The sequence below is a fragment of the Austrofundulus limnaeus genome, unplaced genomic scaffold, assembly GCF_001266775.1.
Source record: "Austrofundulus limnaeus strain Quisiro unplaced genomic scaffold, Austrofundulus_limnaeus-1.0 Scaffold86, whole genome shotgun sequence".
NCBI lineage: Eukaryota > Metazoa > Chordata > Actinopteri > Cyprinodontiformes > Rivulidae > Austrofundulus > Austrofundulus limnaeus.
Window position 1 is genome coordinate 69,345 of NW_013952488.1, and position 22,905 is coordinate 92,249.

At 37.5% G+C, this 22,905-nt stretch overlaps 1 protein-coding gene across 1 annotated transcript in view; it reads right to left on the reverse strand.

Annotated features, from left to right (window-relative positions):
* Positions 1-3,780: 3,780 nt before the first annotated feature.
* epb41l2 (erythrocyte membrane protein band 4.1 like 2) overlaps positions 3,781-22,905 on the reverse strand; it is a gene marked incomplete in the record, with an annotated part of 68,659 nt that continues 49,534 nt past the window's right edge. Inside the window, 9 exon segments of the mRNA XM_014011900.1 lie at positions 3,781-6,525; positions 6,695-6,809; positions 8,003-8,083; positions 9,316-9,414; positions 9,612-9,740; positions 10,710-11,348; positions 11,686-11,754; positions 13,917-14,081; positions 19,109-19,168. Of these exon segments, the coding sequence (XP_013867354.1) occupies positions 6,705-6,809; positions 8,003-8,083; positions 9,316-9,414; positions 9,612-9,740; positions 10,710-11,348; positions 11,686-11,754; positions 13,917-14,081; positions 19,109-19,168 (1,347 nt within the window).

Sequence of the window (22,905 nt, forward strand, 5' to 3'; positions counted from 1 at the left end):
GATCACTTGGGTTGTTACCGACATCTGGTGAAAATTTCATGTCATTAGCACCTCTAGTAATATATTTACTGTGAAAAATGGTGACGTGTTCAATACTTAATTTACCCGCTGTAAATACAGCCTACAGGAGGGGTTATTTTTATTTATTGTTTTTTTTTTTTTTTGTGTGTGTGTGATCTGATTCTAAGTGTTGTTGAACTCTGACCCCTTTGTTCTGGTGTCAATCAATCATCCTGTAAATATCACAGGTCCTTCTTCACCACCTGCTCGATGTGAAGCAAGACATCATCCCTCTGCTTTTAAATAAAACAAAGCATCAATATCACCCTCACGTGAATCCATTTAAAAAGCACTGCAAGTCAGGTTCGTGCCTCGCTTTTTAAGAGCTAATCTTTGTTAAAGTAAATGAGCTTGAACTGAAGTGGCATGCATGTGGTATCTGCTGTGCACTGCAGTAGCAATTATGATCAATTACAGCTAAGCAAATGGACAAATTACCTTTTTTTTTGTGGTAGAAATGTAATAAAACTCTGATGTCCAATTTTGTGGAGGTAAGAGGTGCATCTAGCTGATCACTAAAAAGCAAAGATAAGTGTTTTCTGTCCGTATTTAAAGTGTACACTATCACAGTCAAATCAGTTGCAAAAAGGTTTCAGTAAACACTTATTGCCTTTAGTTTTTAAAGTAGTCACATCCTGCTTTTAAATCTTTCTTTTTCACATTTAAATCATTCAATTGGGATCTATATAAAGTGGAACTGCAATGCTTTGGTCTCAATCCCTCCTTATTGTAACTCCACAAGCCCTTCCTTCACCCCTTTTCTGAGGTGTCTGACCAGCTCGTTTTGACGCTGTCTCTTTAAAAGCAAATGGGGAACTTTAAACTCCGCCCCCTTCCAGCTTCCAGAGCAGTTCCATTCAAGTTTAACAGAGGGGTTTTTATAAAGCAGCACAGATTTTTTTTATGAATTAAAATATGTCAACAAGGGAAGACTTGTCCATCCAGCACACTCCTAGAGACTCCAAATACACAAAATATATTTAACAGCTAATAAAGTGGATTTCACACGTCCCATTTGAACACAGCAAAGTATGACTTTAAACCATAACAAATGTTGCAGTTTGAAATAGTTTACTCCAGTAGTTTTCCAGATATATTATATGCGATTCTGAAATGCAGGTATGCACTGAATGTCAACAAAGCACTTGGCGAACTTGCTGGAAACCATGCGAAGCTTGAACCGCATGACTGAGCAACATTAATCGATATGGYTGGACAAACGTTACGAAGCAGAGCATCTGTGAGAAGATGTTGAGGTGGAAATTTAGGAATCTGCTGCCAAACGCTAAAGATAAGCGATTAAGACGATTGTTGTGGATGAAGCAGGGTGGTGGCGTGTTGAAAAGACAGAGTTCACCGTTCAAACACACACGGCTTTGGCAAAACTTCTTCTAGTCCAGTTAAATTACTATTTCAACTGTCTTTTTACCTAAATACTGTGTTCAATAAATGTGAACGTAAATACAAACAAAAACATCAAAATTGTTGGAGTTCTTCATTTCAACTCAAGCTTTTTCACCTATTTTCAGTCACTTCAGCTCTTTTCTGGTAAACAAACGAATGTGGTAGTTGGCAGCCGTTTTATAACACCTGAAACAGTTGGTTACTTTTATTTTTTGTACCTGTCTACACTCTAAAAATGAAATGTTGGATTTACTTAACCATGTTATGTGACCTGGTTCCACTTAACTGAGTTGAGTAAATTCAAAGCAACATACTCATGTTCTTTGGTTAAAAAACTGGTATATTGCTTTGAATTTACTCAACTCAGTTAAGTGGAACCAGGTCACATCACATGGTTAAGTAAATCCAACATTTCATTTTTTACAGTGTATTTGACTTTACAATGTATGCTTTATCCTACAAAAACTTAAAATATTTATATTTGTTTATTTCTCAGGATATGTTTTAATCCTACTCCTGACTGGGTCACAAAGTTAATTTATCATAAATAAAAACTGTAATTTTAAAACGCTTTGCTGGTTAGAATATTTTAACTCTAATGACAACCAATCACATCGCTGCAAATAATTTAGGTGTTTTGGTTAAGATAGGCAGGTTTAATCTGTTAATATTTATCACTCTTATAAAAAACTGTTGACTTTTACGGTTTTCAGTTTATTCCCCATTTAATSAAAACATGTTGTATGTATTCATTACCTGCTGTTGCTGTTTGAATTCCCAGTTGAGGCGGATCTGCCAGGGCTCCAGCGGGACATGAGATCCACCTACAGGCAGAGATGTGGAGCTGCACACCGCCGGACCAGAGGGTTCGGGTCGCATTCCGGCACCTGACAGGGCCCACTCCCAAAACCACAAAATAATCACTGATTAGAGGACAGAAAACAGAGCCTGTCCTTTTCTCACAATCTGTGACATTTCAACTCTGTTCTGGACCTTTCACAATCCAGTGGTGCCTCCAGAAATGTTTTAATGAGGGGGCAGTGAAAATAATGAGTTGGCACCAAAAGCCAAATTTGTAATTGTTGTCATATAAGCTTTTGGACAACTGGGAAATCACCCAAGTTTGCTTTATTCTTTTTAATTTTATTTTAATGAGAAAAGCACCATCACTACACAACTTARTGAAACTTCTCCTGCATTAACATTTAAAGGTTTATTATGCATCTCCTGAGACAATACATCATGGTTTAGATGAGCTGTATTTGGGTGGACTAGATTTAAAGTTTATTTAAAAAACTTCAATGAAATGTATTTTATTTAACTTCTAATTTATCGAAAACATTTGTTTTTCTGTTCATGAGCCTTTACTAATTTTTAAAAGGCCAATATTATGTGTTTCTCAGGCATACTTTTAAATACTATACCATATTAAAGTATCTATGTCACCTTTAGTTATTAAAATGTTGTTTTTGTTTAAATAGAAAAAAACTTATCTTCTCATCACTTCCTCTTCTAAACGCCTTGAAATTGGCCTCTGTCTCTTTAAGAACCTCCTTCCATTTCTCATACATTTCAGTGGGGGGAGGGGGGATATGACGCAGTCTACTTGGCATCTGAAAATACATTTCCRCAAAGGTATTTTGAATCTGAAAAGAGCCTCACTGAGTGAGTAGTGTTAAGAGCAGCAGTTTAAGTTTCACTTTCACTCGTTTGCTTTGTTCCTGCCGAGAGCCTGCAGGAGTCATGGGTGGAGTGTGTGGGGCGGGGAGGTGTGCTCCATGATGAGGGAGGAAGTTCGGCTTAAAGACACGTCCCAGGGGCGTTTCTGGTCCCAAAAGGCGTTTCTGGTCCCCACCTGTCYTTTTGCTCCTCAGCATGGCTTCCTAAAAACGCTGCAGGATTTCTCAAACATGCATGAATGAGTCAAAGCAAGGATTTGGGCATGTTTTTTTTTATGAGAGTATAACATTTTAACATGATATAAAACTCAAAAAAGTAGATTTTACATGATATTGCCCCTTTATGAGAAATTCAAAATGCATTCTGAAAACTATGTGTCCGGTGGGGGCCAGCAGGGTGTTTTTTAGGGGTGGTCATCAACCCCRTTCCTGCCCCCCTTGGTTGCACCCCTGCTAAAATGCTCAGGATGAGCTAGAAACTATACACAACGTTTTTTTAACAGCTGATTGTTATGGAAAAGTAAATAGTTTATTTTTGCTTCACCCTAAACTGTCTAATAAAAGGATAACTGGATAAAAAGCACAATTATCAGCCCATTTGAGTTCCTTACAACAAAGAAAACAAAGTGATGGGAGATTTCAGAGTATAACATTCCTTTATTTAAACAGTGTTACACAGGGAGGACGAGTGGCTGTGTGGGGAGACACAAGACAAGCTGCTAGACATGAAAACCTACCAGTGATTACTGGTTAGCAAACAGGAAGCAAAGCTGGCTGATTTTCCAAAACCTGTTTTTTTTTTTTTTTGTAAAAATGTATCATGCCGTTTCTACTCATTGGCTTCTGTTTAAAGTATAAAACGTGATCTAATGGTCACTTTTTGAATCGTATAACAGCAATCAAAACATTGCATGAACCAATAAAAATGGGACTTTTTTTCATTTTTAACTGTAAAAATCCAAACGTGTGTGCTGCTTTTTAAAACTCGTAATAAAAAGTTATTAACTTTTAACGTGTGATTGTTTGGAGTTCACTGAAAACAATTTTGAAAAAAAGTCCAACCATGCAGCCCCAAAGCTCCTGTGACGGGACATGAGAGAGGCCCAGAACCTTAAACAAGAGCGAGGTGACAGAAATCTTCAGTCTTTTTGTAGTGGTGTTCCTTCATTGTCAAAAAAAATAAAATATAATTAAAATAAGACAAGCAAAACAAAGCATGGTGAAAATATTAAAAATGCAAGAGGCGGTACAACAAATCCCACCTTCCAACAACTGGAAGAATTTCACAGAAATAAAAAAAAGAAAGAAAGAAATGACAAGAAAGTCTACAAACATGGTTGATGAGATCTTTTGGAGCAGTAAAAAAATAACTGCAGAGATGAAAATATGGTTTTAAAATGATTTTCTGCTGCTTTATCTTAAAAAAATGTACAAAACTAAAGGATTATGGAATGTTGTTTATACCTGCATAGAGATMAAACCAAGACTTTAAGTCTCAGATTACTAAAAATATTCACTTTCAAATCTTCAAATTCGATGCTTTAGTAAAAGGGAGACAATTAGTTTAAAATTAATAGTATTTTTTTAAATAAATGCATATCCTGAACCCAATTCGCCTTTTAAATCTTATTCAAAATGTCCAATAAGAGTTTAATAAAATTAAGTTTTTTAACAACAACTTTGCTGAAAATCTGTATCAACTGCATGAAGCCATGTTTTGACACATTTATTGCAACACAAATCACATTTGTCATAAAACGAGTAAAAAGAACAGGAAAATAAACTAACTAAGGGCTTCCAGGGGGGCTTCAAACCCTCTAAAAGGTTTCCCTTTACAAGAATTCTCACTGTTGTGTTGCTATTTGGTATAGTGGCAGATTCAGTGTTTGTGTTTTGTGAGTGTGCGGAGTCACGAGAACAGCAGAATTGGCAAAATGTCAGGAAAACGCAGTCGAGACAAAACTGTATGAACTGAGATGAGCTGCTACAGGTTCTTAATCCATCAGCACAGAGGCGTTTTATCTAAACTCTCCATGTGAATCAACAATAACAACAACAACGTGTGAAACGTGCAGATTTCGATCATCCCCTAACAGGCTTTGATTGTGTTCTTGTAAAGATGTGAGAAGCTGTGTGAACGGGTGCAGAACAACAAACATGCTGCCGTTAGCGGAGCTGAATCTGGGACAGAACTGGTTTCAAGTCGTCCTCATTTTGGTACCTTTGCTACTTGAATATTTTAAATGAAACTGCAGGATTACATTTTGCATAATTCAAAACAAACGACTCTGCAGAATACAACAGAACGTGTTAAAGCTAGTTTTTCCCCACAGATTAAGGCCAACTTACATTCTTTTTCTTTTTTTTTTCATTAATTCCCAAGTTATTAGTTGGCACTCTCCCGGTTATTACCCAGTTTCCAGGTCCTCTCTCCCAATCAAAGGTCAGTTTTTATCTCCCTTGTTACCCTGAGGACCAGTAGGAACAGTTAGTGTCGTACAGCTGCTCTTTTTTCTAACCTTCATTTTTCGTTATTCACCAGCTTTAAAGTCTGTTCTTTTTCAGTTCAAACTCATCTCTAATAAAAAAAAAGTAAGATGCCTTTTAAATGTCACATTCAGCTTCTTAAGCCTAATGAKTGCTATTATTTATTTAAAAAGTTCAAATCGTGTCTTGTTATCTGAACTGAAGATGAACCGACTCAGCTGTTGAGGAATGGAATGATTTATGACACAAAAATAAAAACATTAATAAAAAACATGGATGATTTGTTTCCTGTAATATTTAAGCTTCCAAGCTTTAAGTATTAAAACAGTGAAAAGATGGCATAACTTTAATCTATAATGTGTTTAAAAAATAGCTGTGCTTACCTGTTTCCTGCACTTTAAACACATTAACTTATTATTAAAACTGTTATATTATTTGTCGAGGAGCTGTTTTCAACAAATTTAAAAAATGCACAAAAAAATTAGGATTCTGTGTATTGATTCAATAATATTTTCTGTTTTGATTAAAAAATGTTTTGAATTTTACGTTTTAATTTAAAAAAAATGGTGATTTATTTAAAGTAGGCATGCTTAAATCATACGAGTCAGTTATTGGTGCATTTTTAGTTTTAGTTACGCATGACACGCTCTCTTTTTGTAAAACAAAACACACTATTTAAAAAAAAAATACAACTACAGGTGTCAGGCTAACAAAGTGGTTCTGTTTGTTCCCTCGGATTGAGTGAAAAAGTAGTTTTTACTCTTGGTTTTTAAAATGCACCATCTGGGATGAGAGCGACTACTTCAGCCCCGATGACTAAACCTCCTCTTCTTCCTCTCGGCTCCTGGAGGTGGCGGTCAGTCGTGGCGAAGCTGCTTTGTTGGGCCTTTCAGTTCTGGGAAAACAGATAGAACGCAGTGAGCTGCAGCGATACAGGGACCAGCACAAAGCTAATTCTAACTCAAATCCCCTTCATGTTCCACAGCTCCAGCTGGCGTTCCGCATTTTCGTCACAAATACAACTACCATAAAATGATTGAATGAGTAACTGTCGCTTATATTACCTGAGTTCAGTCAATCCTCCTCCTCTGCCAGTTCAGTTTCTTTATGAACAACCACTCTGGTAACAGACATGTCAGGATGTTGCTCTTTGGCCTCCTTTATGGCCTGTGCCAGTGCCTGCAGTAGCCGGGAGCAGCCACACGGTGGCAGCACCCAACACAGCAGGCAGAGGAGAGGAGGGAAAGGAAGGTGGGGGGGAAATGATGCAGGTAAATCAAAGTGAAATGAAATAAGAAGCACAGAAAAATAAAAAAATCACTTAAAAGCCAGATTTACAACCAGTGAGCCGTTTTACTTCCTACACCGGAGGAGCGCTTCAGTAAAACGGCTTCAAATGGTCAAAAATTATTAAAAAAATAATAATTTCTAGCAAAGAACATTTGATTTATGTTGTGTAAATCCAGCGAAATATAATAAAGGCAACATAAACAAACAAAAAAGGGGTCAAAACTCATGCAAACCAAATGCTAAACTATTTATGCTTTTTTATYTATAAATATATTAAAATTAGAAAAACTTTTCTCTTGTATAAACCTTTTACACGATATATCACTCTGAARTTGTTTTATTTAGTCTTATAATTTTGCATCTGTCTGTGTGAGGCAGATTTGACCAATAATGTAGAAATTGTATCCCATTTCTTTTTGAATTTCTTATAAATATTACTGCAGAGGTAGCTCCAGAGTCTTTGAACTTTAGTGAACTTATGAAACGAGCTCATCCTCAGAGCTGAAATGACTTTAAATATAATCTGTGTAGTTTTTTTTTTAAAGCAAAGCTGCCARACGTCAGCGTGTATGTTTCACTTTATGCTGTTTAAATCAAAGACAATGAAAGAGCAACAAAGTGACAGAAAAAATAAATAACACAAATCTTAAATGGTTAGATAAGAGTTTTCTGAATGCAGGTGTGAATAAGTGAGGATGTTATACAGWAGAAGCCAGTCAGTGAGGGAAATCTGAGTGGAGCTGATGAAACGTGGGCATCATTTCCACAAAAGCAAAATGCATTCAGAAGACAAGCAACATGACGGACATGTCACCAGATGACTCATCACAGCTTTGAGACTAACACAGCCAGAGAAAATTATCCCCATATTAGTACTTTTAACGTTTAAATACAAAATTCAATATAAAATGTGTAATCTTGCATTGAAGTTTTAAAAATATCATCAAAAATTTTAGGAAATAACCCTAAATTGGTGTTTCTGGAAAGAAAACATTGACTAAGCATCTAAAATAGAGACTTCCACAGCGCCCACGTTTGGTTAGAATAAAGTGACCCGTCAGCTGAGSAGTAAGAAATCGGACCTGATCGTGGTCGATGTCGCAGTCTCCAGTGATGACGATGCGTTTTTCAATCCTCGTCTCAGACAGCCCGCCCTTTAATGTCTGAAACAAAGTTGATGTGATGACTTTAATAACAGAAACTGTGAGCTGTTTGGAGAAGCAGCTGGAGCCAAAACAGATTTTAATAAATCTTCTGTCATAAAATAAAAAAGGAGACGTGGTTGAACACCATGTAAAAGTCAGGTAATTCATGCAAAACGGGAGTACGGCATAAAAGAATTTATGGGAATCAACCTGGAATTTATATTAAAGCTTAATAATTTTAGCTGAATTTTTTTCTTACAAAATCTTGACTTAAACAACCTGATTATTTTTTCTTTAATGAGAACCACACCCTAAAAATATCATTTATTTTACATGGCCATGTTGAGACAAGTATAAACAGTAACAAGTAATACAGTATGTTTAATTCAGAGTTTTATTGTGCACTCAAAAATCAGATATAATGAATTTAATTTTAAAAAATGTTATCTGTTTCCACTCAACTGAACTGAGTAAAGGTAACACATTTACATGTAAAGTAAATGTGTTACCTTTACTCTGTTGACAAAACTTTTTTTATTGACATTGATTACATGTTTTATGAGTGTAAAATGCAACAAACATGAAAAACCGTGAAAGAAAATCATAAAATGTGAATATCAGAGTTCTGTCCATGATTTTAGAAGAGAATTACCACAAAAAAGAAGTGTAGAAATGTTTAAAATTATTGCTTTCTAAACGTTTTATGCCATTAATTTAATTTATTTCATAACTTTGGATCAAGCTCATTAATGGCCAGTGTCAAAACAAAATCAAATAAAAGCTAATATTTTGTTTGGAGGAGATAGTTTGTTTAAATTACCTCCAATATCCAGTTAATTCCCATAAATTCCAATGAAGTTTCCAGTTTGGAATATTTCCAAAAGCTTATCTTCAAATGGAAAATGAATGAAAATTTACCAGAAACTTAATACTAATACTAATACTAATAATAATAATAATGAATCTGATTTACATAACTCACTTTCATTACTAATAATCACAAAGTGCTACAAAACAGCAAAACACACAGTAAATAATAAAACTTGTAAAATCAAAACTCTGTAAAATTACACTAAAAAAAACAGCCAAAACTGGAAAAAGACTAGATTTTTTTAAAGCTCTGTTAAAAATATTAAAAATCAGTGAGAAACTTCCCGCTCCGTCACATCGACAGCGTGAAGGTGGTATTTAACTCCCAGACTGGAGTCATGATAATGATCCAGGATGCGCTTCTTTGTGGGTTTCTGTACCTTAGTAATGTGTGTTGTTGTAGTCGTGCACAAAGACTCAGAGGTGATCGTTTGAGCAGTCATCAACACTCCGGGTTCACCGTCACCGTTACCGTCCAGCTAACGTCAGAAAAACAAAAAATGAGAGGATTAGCTCTACAGRAGCATCTCGTTACGATTACTGCCGTTTCAAAGACAAACGCTTCTCTCTGTAAACTGACGTCCATGCAATGCTGCTAAAAAGGAAGCACTTTAGTATGTGGAACATTAGCAACGTTTCCCATATCAAAATAAACATGGGCTTTTTAAGTGTGCACCTGAGCAGCCTCGTATGTGATGGTCTTGGTTTCCGTATGTACGATGGGAACTTCTTTTGTAGCTATCTCAGTTTTCTGGGCTGCGAACGTGTCTGAAATAGTCACCATTTCTGTCTTTACCACAGGCGGCTGGGGAGGGAGGAGAGACAGGAGTGAGGGGCGGGGAAGGAGATGGTTAATGTTAATCTGACAAAAAGAGAGAGAGAATTAGCACTTTTAAAATACTAAATGAAAGTGATAGCGCAGTACAAATGTAGACACATAAACAAAACAAAAAATCGTGCAAAAAAAAAGGGAAAAAAGAGCAAGAACTCTCACGCAACATCATGCAAATTCCATATAAAACCATTTACCCAAAACAAAACACTAAAGCAGCAGCCCGACCACACGTTTTTCTTTGGTGGCAGCTCAGAATACAACACAGCATAAACATGCATAAAACACGAGCCCATGGAACCAGCACGGCTCCAGTGACTAGAAAACAAAGCAGCTATTGAAAAGTAAACAAGGTGACATTCAGGATGAGAGGGTGGCATTTCCAAACTGGTTGGCAATGATGATTTCCACAAAAGCAAAAAGAAAAGAGAATTATCACTGCCAAACATAATCTGGATACAGGCAACAAACACACACATTTACCCACACAAAGGCAAAAACCAGCATGCAAAGCAAAATAAAAAAAACAAGCATGCACCTAAAAGCATTGTGCAATCTCCCACTTAGGCCCCATTTACTTCACAACACATAAACAGAKTGTCAAATAGAAGGCAACACCACCAACACACCACACTGGCACTAGCCGTGTTGATAATGGTATGAAATGTGAGAAAAGAAATGAACATGTTTGAATGAAGATGTGTCTTTAAAACACAAAAACACTGGTGTTTATTTTTTGACAGTACTTTGATTTGTCTCAGGGAGTTATTCACAGGACAAAGGTGAGTGTGAGGATGTACATGGGGCTTAAATTTTCAAACAAGCAGGAAGGAAACCGGCGCTGTGATAAGRAGCGGGGGGAAAGGAGGGTGTTTGTTTCTACAGCTGCAGGAGGGATCAGACCCCAGGGAAGCTCCGCAGATGGCTCAGTGAAGACTTTACCTCAGAGCAACAAATAACCTGCAGCCGTGGCTCCACTTCAACCAGCAAGGCTTCTCCYTTCACTTTAGGTTCCCCCTCTTCCTCTTGGGTGAAATCCGCCCCGGACCCCTCCGGTGGGACGGGGCTGTCGGGAGCTTCATCCGGAGTAACCATTAGATCTTCTGTYCTTTCCTCCGTCTCACGTTCAGTTTTCCTCTCCTCCACTGCAGACTTCTCTGCATCTGTTTCCTCCTTTATGAACTTTTCTTCTTCGGTGGTTTCTTCTGCGGCGTGGCTGAGCTCAGCTGGAAGGGAAGGAGGGTCCCGAGGTGCAAACTGCTCCTCCTCTTCCTCTTCCTTCTCCTCTGGTATTTGTGTTTGGGAGATGGGAACAGGAACATCTGGATTGTACTCTGCCTCCTCCTCGCTCTCGCTCTCGGACGAGGCGCTTTCTGGCTTCGCCGGCTGCACTTCCTCCTCCTCCGCCACCGCCGCTTCCTCTCCGACCCTGACCTCTTCCTTGTGCGCTTCCTGCTCCTCTGCAGGCGGAGCGGCGGCGGCGGCGGCGGCGGGGCTGGCCGTTACAGAGACGAGTCCGGGTTTGGCCGCTTTGGAAATCTCCTGGATGACAACGGTTTCTTCGATTTCAACCTCGGTCGTCTACACACGTTCACAGACACGAGCACGCACGTACAGACACACAACGGGGCGCACACGCATACACAAACAAACGCATGGGGACAAAAAAACAAAAAACAAAACAAAAKAAAAGCAGAACGTGATCATTGAACAGAAATTAAAAAAATGTGAATAAATTAATACAAAAGGGAAAGATGAATGAGTTTAAACACAAGTCATGGAAAATAATTAAAACACAGAAGGTGGTAATGGAGAAGTTCAAGCTGCCAGAGGAAAATAAATAAAGGCATGAAGGAAGTGGTGGTCTATAAAGTGTCATGAAAGGATGGAGGGATTAGAGAAAAGAAGTTAGTACCACCTTAGCAGGTTCTCTGGTTTCAGTAATGGTGTTATCAGGTGAAGCTGCTTCTGTTTGTGGGACATCAACCTGCGTGACAGAGAGGTTACCATCACAACGTCAATCGACACAGAAATAACTGTTAGCACATAGCAACAATGAGATGCTTGTTATCGCTACGAGGATGGGATCGCCATCTTTTGTGTCTCACTCTGTTCCTGACAGGTGACTGACTTTCTGCACCAGCTGGCAAAAAGTAGGGAATCAAAGGAGTGAAAAGAAAAACAAAACAAAATGATGACACATGCTTTAAAGAGAAATATCCAGAACAAACAAAAAGAAGTCTTTCTTCTTTCACAAAAAAAGATGGTTTTTGACATCAGCAGTCTTTGTGGAGACATAAGATGAATTGCACAACAAAAAAGAGCATGCAGGGAAATAGGTTTGAGAAAGCTTAGTAAACCAACACAAAATAATTACTTTATGAGTTATTGTATTACTTATTTCACTTAAACTCCTGCTTCACTACCTGCTGTCTTTAACATGGAATATATATTTCACAAAATGTAGCAAACAGATTTGCATTTGCTCTGGACGACACATAAAATTAAAAAAAAAAACCCACAGCCATGCAGCGTCCACAGCAAACACGAGCTTAAAAGAAATCCGACAAGCATCCTTATGTGTCAGTTTGCTCTCAAAGCCTTTAAAACCTGCAAAATGACTAGTAAGTCAAATCTTGAGTAGCAAATGTTTTCCCGTAAAAGAAAACTTCTTCCTAAATGTAGTATCTCACTGGGCTGTGACTGGTTGGTGAACATCACACCCACACAGCAGGCCAGTGTGACTGCTGCCATAGCATTTGGTTGGTCAACTTGAATGTGGGCCAGGTCTGGCAATGGTGGCAATGTTTTTAAGATGSAATGCCACAACTGGCCTGGTTGGGGTTTGCTTTATGTGGTGCTGGGCCATGCATCAATCACCTCTAGGAAACAAAAACTAGGCCACCAAAGGGCCATCATTCTTTGCTGGGCCAAATTRACATTGTGTGGGCCAGAACTGGGGACCAGACTATTTTTTTGCTATGTGGGTCCATGAGCCATCGGAATGTCTTGGGACATTTTTTGGCTTCTTAGTTTCCTTGTAGGAGTCACAGAGGTGCACAGTCCTGGTGCTTAAAGGAGACGTATGCTTTTAAATCTTTCTTTTTCACATTTAAATCCATCAGAAAACATCATAGAACATAGAGAAACCTGAACTTTGTTGTTTGCTTGAGACTCCAAGCATCCTTACGAATGTCTCCAATCCATGTTCAGCTCATAGTCAGGCTGACCGCACAAAACCAGGCTGTGATTTTCAAAACATAGCTTGCGACCTAATGATTCACTTGGTCACAAATACAGAAAATTCAGTCTGACTGCAACCGAAAAATGTGCATATTTTTCTATAATTTGCATCCACAACTAGTCTCCAACAGTGGCAGCCCAGTGAAATACCAGCTTAAATGCTCAGAAGTAGAAGAAGCACCTCAGAAGCAGAAAGTGTAGAAGATGTAGAAATAAGAAGCCTTTGTGGATCAGAAGAACTGCAGAGCGCAGCAGTGGAAGCAGCAGGGGTACGTGTGGTTTTAACACCATCTAGTGTTGCCTCACGAAAACTGGGTGCAAATCTGAAAAGCACTGAAGCTATCTCCTCCTCCAGGCTCTACATCACAAAAACACACAATAAAAACAAAAAACACAAGTTTGGAAAGAAAGGAGAGGATTCCCAGCAGAAGAAAATGCTGCCATGCAGAAACCCATCATCTGGTCTGTGTATGTAAGGACTGCATGAACAAGAGCAGAGTCAACAGAGCTCAAAAACAGAGACAAACTTAAACAAAACCACTGCGCTGTAAAAAAAAAAAAAAAAAACTGAATATGTGTCAGGCTAAAAGGGGATGAAAAGAAGTGGAAGTTAGGTTAATCCGATAATCAAACGAAGCTAGAAACAACAATTTTGCCAAGTTATGAAAGAGATCGAGGAAACCCAAACATGGAAAAATTTACCAAGAAAAGGAAGCCAAGAAAAGTGAGGGAACAGTGGCAGTTGTGACAGACAAGAGCCTAAAAAGGTTTTGAGTTTTAAACCTGCTGAAAACAAACACGACGACTGGTGTAAACACTTGTTTCGTCACATTCATCAAGGAAACAGTGACAAAACAGCTGAAACTCACGAGCCTCATCGAGACAAACACTTCCATTCAGACGTACCACTTGTTGCTGCTGAACGCGTACGGACGCAGGAGAGGAGGTGAGGCGTTTCTCCCACTGGTTGGGCTGAGGAGGAGAGGGGGGCGGCGCCTCCATAAAGGAGCGTTTGAGCTGGCTAATGCTAGCTTGGTGTTTCAGGACCTCGTCTTGGGTCTTATCGTGGTCCTAATGAGGAAGGGATGGGAGGATGGGGTGGGGGGGCAGGTGGAAAGTAAATGGAATAAAGGGGGGTGGAGAGGGGTGGGATGAAAATGTGAGGCAGAGGTGATGAGATCAGAGGATAAAATAAAGACAGAAGAGGAGGTGGTATGAAGATGGGGAAAGTGTCGAATAAGATGGGTAATAAAAGTTGAGTAAAGGTGCAATGTGGTTATGAGGTAGAGAAGTGTATTGGGGATAAGAAACAAAGTGTGATGGAAGATAAAAAAAAGGTAATAAAAGGGGGAGAGGGTTGGACAAAAGGAGAGGAGGATGAGGAGGGAAAACATGGTTCACAGGAACATAAGTCTGTCAATCTGAAAGGTAGCACGATGGAAGCTATGCCTCACTGAAGCCTCTTAAAATAAAATAAAATATCTTATTTGGCTTGTGTGATGGAGACGTGTTCATTAAGCAGGCTTCAGTGAAACAGAGTCTTCCATCTCGCTCAGTTTTTTCCTTTAATGCCAGGAGCAGCAGGGCTGAATGCATAACATGGAGCTGCTAATTTGCTTTTGCCGTTTGCTGTTTTTTCTCTATTCAGTCGTATCAAACACCGCTTTGTCCTCTCTGCCTTTTCACAGTTCATTCTTCCAGGTTTGTTTCTAACGTGGATACAGGGTGATCAAACCACATGTGGCAGTGTTAAATACAGATGGGAACACACTCAGGACAGAGGAGTTTTAATTGTAATGAAATTCACTGGATGTACATCTACAGCTAAACACTAGGAGTCATCCCAATTTTAGATGGCCACAGCAGCAACAAAGACAAAAACTGTTATCTCATTTAGATGTGGTTTGTTGTTTTTTTTACTGAATAAATTTAAATATTCTGCCTTTTACTCAACTTTTATTACCCAACTTTTATTTAAATACTGAATAAATTTAATCAGTATTTTAGGAGAATACTATAAATGAGACTCCTCTATAGTGTTGTGATTGTCATTAGTGCCYATTGTACCCACAGTACGTTTAATGTGCCGTAAAGTACTTATTATTCATAATACAAAAATCTAATCTTTTAGWGTTATGTGGTTGGTGTTCACAGCAGCATGACTGTATAACAAACAACTCAGTCCACTAATTAGGTGCTGGAAAATAAGTATTTTAAAGCTTATTAGCCAAGTTAAACTGAAGATCTTGAATCCTTTTATGTTTCTATACATTTCTTTTCATTGTCTCTATTACGTAATTATCATATTGCATTTGTTGCCAACACCATAATATGATAAGCAAAAGTCTGAATAATAACATCAGTCATTGAATGTATGTTATTTTACACTGTAAACCCAAATTTTCTTTTACATATTAAGTTAACCTATTATTACTAATCTTTTCATGTTTTTGCAAAAGGCGGGTCTCTGTCTCTTCTGTTGCATTACAATGATTCCTGGCCATGAATTTTGTTTGGTAGTTCAGCTGTGTTAGTCTGTTCAGTTTGTTTCTTTTTTTCTAACCGCCTCATTTGATTGGTGTAGAGACTGTGAAGGATCATGGGTAATTTTCTTTTCTTTCCCATTCCCTCACAAAATTATATATTATCTTGACATTTTGTAAAAGCAGCACACATGACAGCCTAAATTGACTTACTCTTATCTGTCATTATCCAAGGTGATTTGTTTTAATTCAGTAATTTTATTCACTAATAACAAGCCTGAAAACRGTTAGTAAGAGTGCAGGTGCTGTAGAATAGCTGATGACTCTGGTTCCTCCCTGTTTACTGCTTTGGGTTAATGATTTAAATCTTACACTTTGTGAACTATTTACTCACWTTTACATTTAAAATGTTGCACTTGCATTTAATTGATTGATACAAATTGATTATAATTTACATTTAGTAATTTCTATTAACACTAAAAATGAATACTGATAAATGTGAGTAGCAATTACTGATAAACATGAGTAATGTTGAGTCAATTTCTCGTAAACATTAGTTTTAAAATCTTAAGTTATTTAATAATGGATAAGCTTGGATACAAGACTTTATGTAAACAGAGCTTGAATTGTTTGGTTTTTGATTTTGTAAAAACTAGACATCCCYATGTAATCAGTTACCATAAACGGCTTTAGTAATGATTACTAATTTGGGTACAGTGTACAAAAACTTCAGTAGAACTGATGAGGTCCCATTTGTTGCCTAGCCCAGGTGTTCCCAAGATTTGCTTCTCATATACGTACCCTCACGTACACTTAGATCCAGTGACTCAAATCAGCTTTTCGTTCCTCGATCACGAGTAAAGACAAGTGGGGACAAGGCGTTTCAGGTTGTAGCTCATTACCGCAATCTCTAAGAGCTGTGGACTCAGTGGAGACTTTAAAAGGCTTTTAAACATACTTTTTAAAAACAGGCTTTTGAATATGTTTGTATGAGTTTTATGTTGTGTTTTATGTTGTTTTCTTATTTGTAAATGTGTTTTATGCTTTTTATTGTTGTTGTTGCTGTTGTTGTGAAGCACCTTGTGGCTATTCGACTGTGAAATGTGCTATTTAAATAAAATTACTTACCCACAAKAAGTGCTACACAAAATGCAAACTCACTTTTATTCCCTGTTCAACAATTACTTTGTTTAGCTCAAGAATTGTATTAACATGTTTTAAACACTGTATTCCCACCGAAAAAACAACAACTTTTCAACAAACTGTTGACAATAAGAACAGAAGAATAGCTTTAATAAATCTTTATAAGTTAGATTTTAAAATATTGACACACCGATTTAGTTTTATGATAATGATTTAAAGCATTTTTAAGATTTACTTTTTACATTTTATTTTCTTATCTTCCCTCCACCTCCCTAGCACCACCTGGCAGTGCCGGGGGCACTTTAAAAGCACTGTTTTTATTTGCATGTAGAGTACGTAAGTATGATGTGATCATAAGTCGCCACTCGGAACACAAAACTACCCACTTGRGATCTGATCACCTCGGATGAACTGTGTGTTACTCCAAACACACCTTTCTTATCCTGTAAAGATTATATTTTTTGTTTTATTCTTTCAACTTTTTCTGACATCAGACACTTTCTTAACCTTTTWCAGCAAAGGCAGAAGATCACTATCAGCCCCACTGTGTGCACAAAAGTGTTGTTGCTTTAGTACGTTATCAAACCACTTTAACACTGGCAGCCAATCACCAGAAAAAAACAGGCAGGAAGCTCCTCATGTGGGTTAAACAGGCAGGGTTAGTCAGGTTAAACACGGCCGCCTGACAAAGAATCAAACTTTTTGACCAACCGATTGAGAACACGGCAAAATAAAACACAATCACCAAACAGCATTCAACATGCACTGAGCATGCACTGAAGTCARGTTGAAACACCATCCATCAGATTCACAAAGCAGCCATTGTGAACACTCAGCCTGGGAGATTTTTTTGCATGATCAGGAGTCTGCTGTTGCATAGATGCACATRAGACACATTTTATTAAGCTTTATARCRAAAGATCCTTCAGTTTCTGAATATTGTGCTCACAAATACATGTTTACTTTATTCGTATCTCCTTGAAACAGTTTTATCTATTAATACAAACACTTTATTGATTCAATCAATTTAAACTGTTAATGTTTTCTTAAAATTTGCTGCAGATCTAATAAGTCAAGCTAAAACTGTCCTCTTGGTATTGAACACTACAATAGACCAATAAAATGCTAAAATTAAAAAAACTTGATGGTATAACTGCTGAAATCACTTTCTGAACCACATACAAAATAAGAAGTCCAATATTTAGCTTTTTCTTGTCTCCAAGTGCTTTATCCTTTGCTCTTAAACAAGAAAGCAACTATAGGTTTATTAAAGGGGTATTGTGTGTTATATAGACTAATTCTATACCACAATCAAGTAYCCACTGRATGTTCGTTTCAYTTATGTATTTCAGATGTATACATCAAAAATAAATCATAGCCTAGGCCTTGAAATTGTCCTCTGTCTCTTTAGGAAACGTCCTACCGTTTCTGACACTCCCACTTCAGCATGTCATCACAACAATGCTTCGTGTTGTTTTCAACCTTTCGTAGGAGTGTTGTATTTTGTTATAAAAACCGACAGAACATTGATTATCATTTTTTTTTTTTTTTTTTTTTGGAAAAGACAACTCAGGATGCAGTCGACTCTTACGAGATGTTTCCGCTTGCTAATATATCTCCTCATACATACACGTAAGCTGCTTTTTGCAAAGACATTAAAAGTATATATCATTATGAAGCTATGTTTTGCAATGAAATCATGAACAGCCACCATTTTTAAAATATAAGTTGCTAGCCTAGTGGAGCTGTGTGGGGGAGGGGGTGCTCTATGGGGTGGAAGCTCGGCTAGGGAATAAGCTCCAGGGAGGAGCCTTGTGTAAATAGGCGGTGCTTTGTACCAGCAAGTGTTTAAGCTAGTTCACACGGCTACCACAAGAGATTCAAGGATTTCTCAAACATACATAAACGAGTTAAAGCAACACTTTGGGTGTGTTTCTGATGAAGGAATGACTATACCACGATATAAAGCTCAAAAATTATATTTTGCATATCCACCCCCCCCTTTAAAAGCTAAAAAGCTGTAATAAATATAAACAAACTGTGTAAGTAGAACATAGAAGCACACATAAGAGGTTCAAATAACCTAAAATCTTTGCAAAATAAAGACGACAATTTCAGGATTGCAGATTTTTTACTATTAATATCTCTAATTTAATCCCATTTGAGCAGTTAATCAGTTGCTCATGTCTGCTGAAAATCTGTTCAAAATAGCTGCTGAGTAAACCAGGACAACTTGCACTGAAAGATCTTCATCCAAATAGGTTTTCAGAGAGTTGCTGAAAATCTGGATTTGAGAGTAAACTTCAGCAGAAGTCCAGACACAAGAAGACACGCAGGCATGCATACAGAGCCTGAGAGTGCGAGAGGGCAGCAGTCCGTTACAGTAAAGTACAGACTAAACATGTAGTTCTGATGGCGTCGGAAAAAACACGTAGATCTTATGTTCAGCCATCAGACGACGCCAGTACCAACCTCCAACATTAAATTACTGTGCCTCACATAAATATTGTCCCCACGCACTCTTAATCGGCTCTGGAAGGCAATCGATAAAAAAAGGGAATGTAATGTAAAAATGTGAGGGAAAATAGCAAAGACCAATTCAAAATAAATGGAAAAAAACAGTTTTTGCAAATGAAATTACATTTAAAAGGAAACTCGGTTGCAAACATGTGATGACAGGAAACAAAAACTGTGATGAAGACTGAAAAATGGGAACAAACAAATTTAATGTTTGGTGTCACTCATAAACCAAATAGTAGTGAAGTTCCTCAGACCACATGCACAAACCAAAGCATTTAAAATACCACAACACCCACAGACACATATGTAAGCCAACAAACCCCAACAGGTTTTCAGCACAAAACCCATGAACCACAAACCCAAACTGAAACTGTGAAGCTGTGTGCCGAGGTAAATATCTTGGATGAAAAAGACCCTTTAGGATCACTTCTTGCAGACAAAGCAAAGAATTTCAAATAAATTACAACTTTACTTTAAGTCAGTTTTTTTTAAATTTGGTTAGCTTCAGATTTACTTGCTTTTTTTGTGAATGCTTCAGGGTACCTTCAACCATGAAACCAACAAATATGAGCAAAAAAAAAAAAAAAAAGATTGACAGAGCAGTACATAATCAATCAATAAAAATGTTTGAACCTGTGAGAAAAAATTAACTGGATATTTAATACAGTACATCATTGCTCAAGGATGAACAGTTTATACAATATTTTAAAGATGAATGGGCATCATACCTAGCGTATAATGACTTACCAGGAACATCAGCATCTACTCTCTGGGAGGCAGGGAAAACAGCCATGAGAGGCAAAATAATATCATGTTCAACAAATAAAAAGAAAATAAATGTATTCAAAAACTAGAGGGATCTATCAAAATGTTAGCAGCCTTGCAAGAAGAGGAAATAGAGCAAAATGCAGAAGGCAAAATTAGAGCTAAATTAATCCATTGACAAAAAAAATTCTTGACATGAGTTCGATTAGAAAATTTTGAACATAGTAATAAATCAGGAAGCTTTTTGGCTAACCAACTCAAAATGTATAAAGAAAAAATGACTACATCTGGTGTTAAAGACATTACTGGAAATATAACTTATGACCAGAAAAAAGTAAATAGTGTTTTCAGAGACTTCTATCGAGCTTTACACTCKGCAAATAAACCCTTCAGATAAGGATATTGAACAATTTTTGGAAAAAGTAACACTTCCAAAATTACCCAGTAATCAGTCTTTAGAACTAGACTCTCCAATAACATCAGCTGAATTATGTGAAGCTATTAAAAACATGCCTAGTAAAAAAGCTCCAGGCCCAGATGGGTTTCCAGCAGAATTCTATAAAGAATTATGGAATATCTTAGCACCAGGATTTCATAGTATGCTACAGGAGTCAGAGGAAAATGGCAGACTCCCAGTACATATTAATTCGGCCAACATCAGTCTCAAATTAAAACCAGGCAAAGACCCAGACTACCTACAAGTTATCGTTCCATTTCCCTTATTAATGTTGATGTTAAAATATGTAAAGCCTTCTCTAAAAGATTAGAGAAGATAACTCCTCTCATAATTCATCCTGACTAAACCYGCTTCATAAAAGGAAGGCACTCGACTACAAACTCACGTAGATTATATAATTTAATAGACTATTCATACAGTAAAAATATTGAAATGGCTATTTTGTCTCTGGATGCAGAAAACACATTTGATAGCGTAAACTGGAAATTCTTATTTGCAACCCTGCATAAATTTGGGTTTGGAATCCATTTCATTAATTGGTTAAAAATATATAGCTCATCAACAGCATGTGTCAGTACAAATAACCAAACATTTTCTAGCTTTTGTTTACAGAGAGGCACCCGGCAGGGATGCCTACTGTCCCACTCACTGTTTGCCATTTTTATCAAACCTTTAGCAGCTGCAATCAGGCAAACTGCAGATATTAAAGGCATACAATGTAAGAACATAGAACATAAAATTACGTCTTTATGCTGATGATGTCTTACTTTTTCTTCAGCACTCAGAAAACTCAATATCTAAGGTTACTGAATTAATAAACTCTTTCTCAAAAGTTTCTGACTACTCTATAAATTGGTTAAAATCTACAGTTCTTCCAATTAACTGTGTTTTTAACAATTCCCTCAACACGCATCTGCAGTCAGGTAATATTATATATTTGAGTATTAATATTTCTCCTAGACTTAAAATTAAACCACATCCCGCTTCTAAAGAAAACTGAAGATCTTACTAGACAGAGATCTCTACCCATATCACTTATGGGAAGAGTTGCCTCAGTTAAAATGATGCTCACCGAGAATAAATTATTTATTCTCAATGATACCAAATAAACCTTCACCTGACTAGTTTAAATCCCTGGGCTCCTTTATTTCTGAATTCCCGTGGAAAAATAAAACTCCTCGTATTAGCCTAAAATCATTACAGAAAARGAAAGATACCTGAGGGCTATAGTTTCCAAACTTTTATCACTACTTTCTAGCCAATAGGCTAAAATACATTTGAAAGTGGATAAATCCTAATCAACTAGATGAAACCTGGCTGGACATAGAACAAACTTTATGCCATAACATTAGGATTTCGGATCTTTCATTTATTAGTACAAACATAAAACGACATGTTAAGTATCAATATCAGCTCATCTCTGGCAGCATGACAGCAATATGTTAAACTTCCCAGGTTGGAGAGGTAAAGGAATTGAACACCTGGAACATATATATGAAGGTGTAGACTTTATTCCATTTAATAAATTAATAATACAATATGGCATTGACAGGAAATATTTCTTAGAATATCAACAAATTAAGTCTATAATTAAACACAAATTTAAGCTTAATTAAACATTGTTAGAGACACCAACAAGTGTATTAGAATTCTTTCATCTTAAATCACCCAAATTGCGATCTAAAATCAGTAACTGTCTAGAATAGATGACTCAATACCATTACCTGTTGCAAAATGGAAGAGACTTATGAGTCAACTTTGACCAAAACACCTGTCTCAAATATGCTCGGAAACATATAAAATAACTAGAAACTCCAATCTGCAATTAATACAATATAAAGTCCTCTATAGAGTACATTATACAGGCCAGCAAATGTTCAAGATGGGATTTACTTCATCTAATAACTGCTCACAGTGTACAGGCAATGTACCAGACAATTATATCCATTAATTCTGGGTCTGTCCACCTGTTCAGAGGTTCTGGGTCCGGGTTTGTGAAGACTTGTCTAAGTGTCTGAAATGAAATATTCCACCCTCTCCATCTGTTTGCTTATTGGCTATCTTAGATGATGTCACTATAGGGAAAAACACATCTCATATGATTCTCACTGCCTTAAGCATTGCAAAGAAAATCATACTCTTGAATTGGAAAAATAAAGATGATCTTAGTATTAATCAGTATAGAAATCTTCTGTTAGATTATATTAGTATTGAAACAGCCWCTGCTGCCACACCGGATCAGACTTTTTGGGCTCCTTTGATTGGCTTCATCACATCGACTGGTTGGCCCCTTTGTTGTGGTGAGAGCCTGCTCTTGGTGCCCCCCTGCTCTGTCGGTGGTTGGCTGGATGCTCTTGGCCAGGTCGTCCTTGCTGGGGTTTGGTGGCCTCTTTGGGCGGCGGGCTGGCTGTGGGGCTGGGGGTTGGTTCTTGGGGGCCTGAACGGCTCTGGGGTGGATGGACTATTGGTCCCGGTTTCTGGTGGTCCTCTGGGCTCTGTCCGTCCCTGGTCTGGGGTTCCCCAGGGC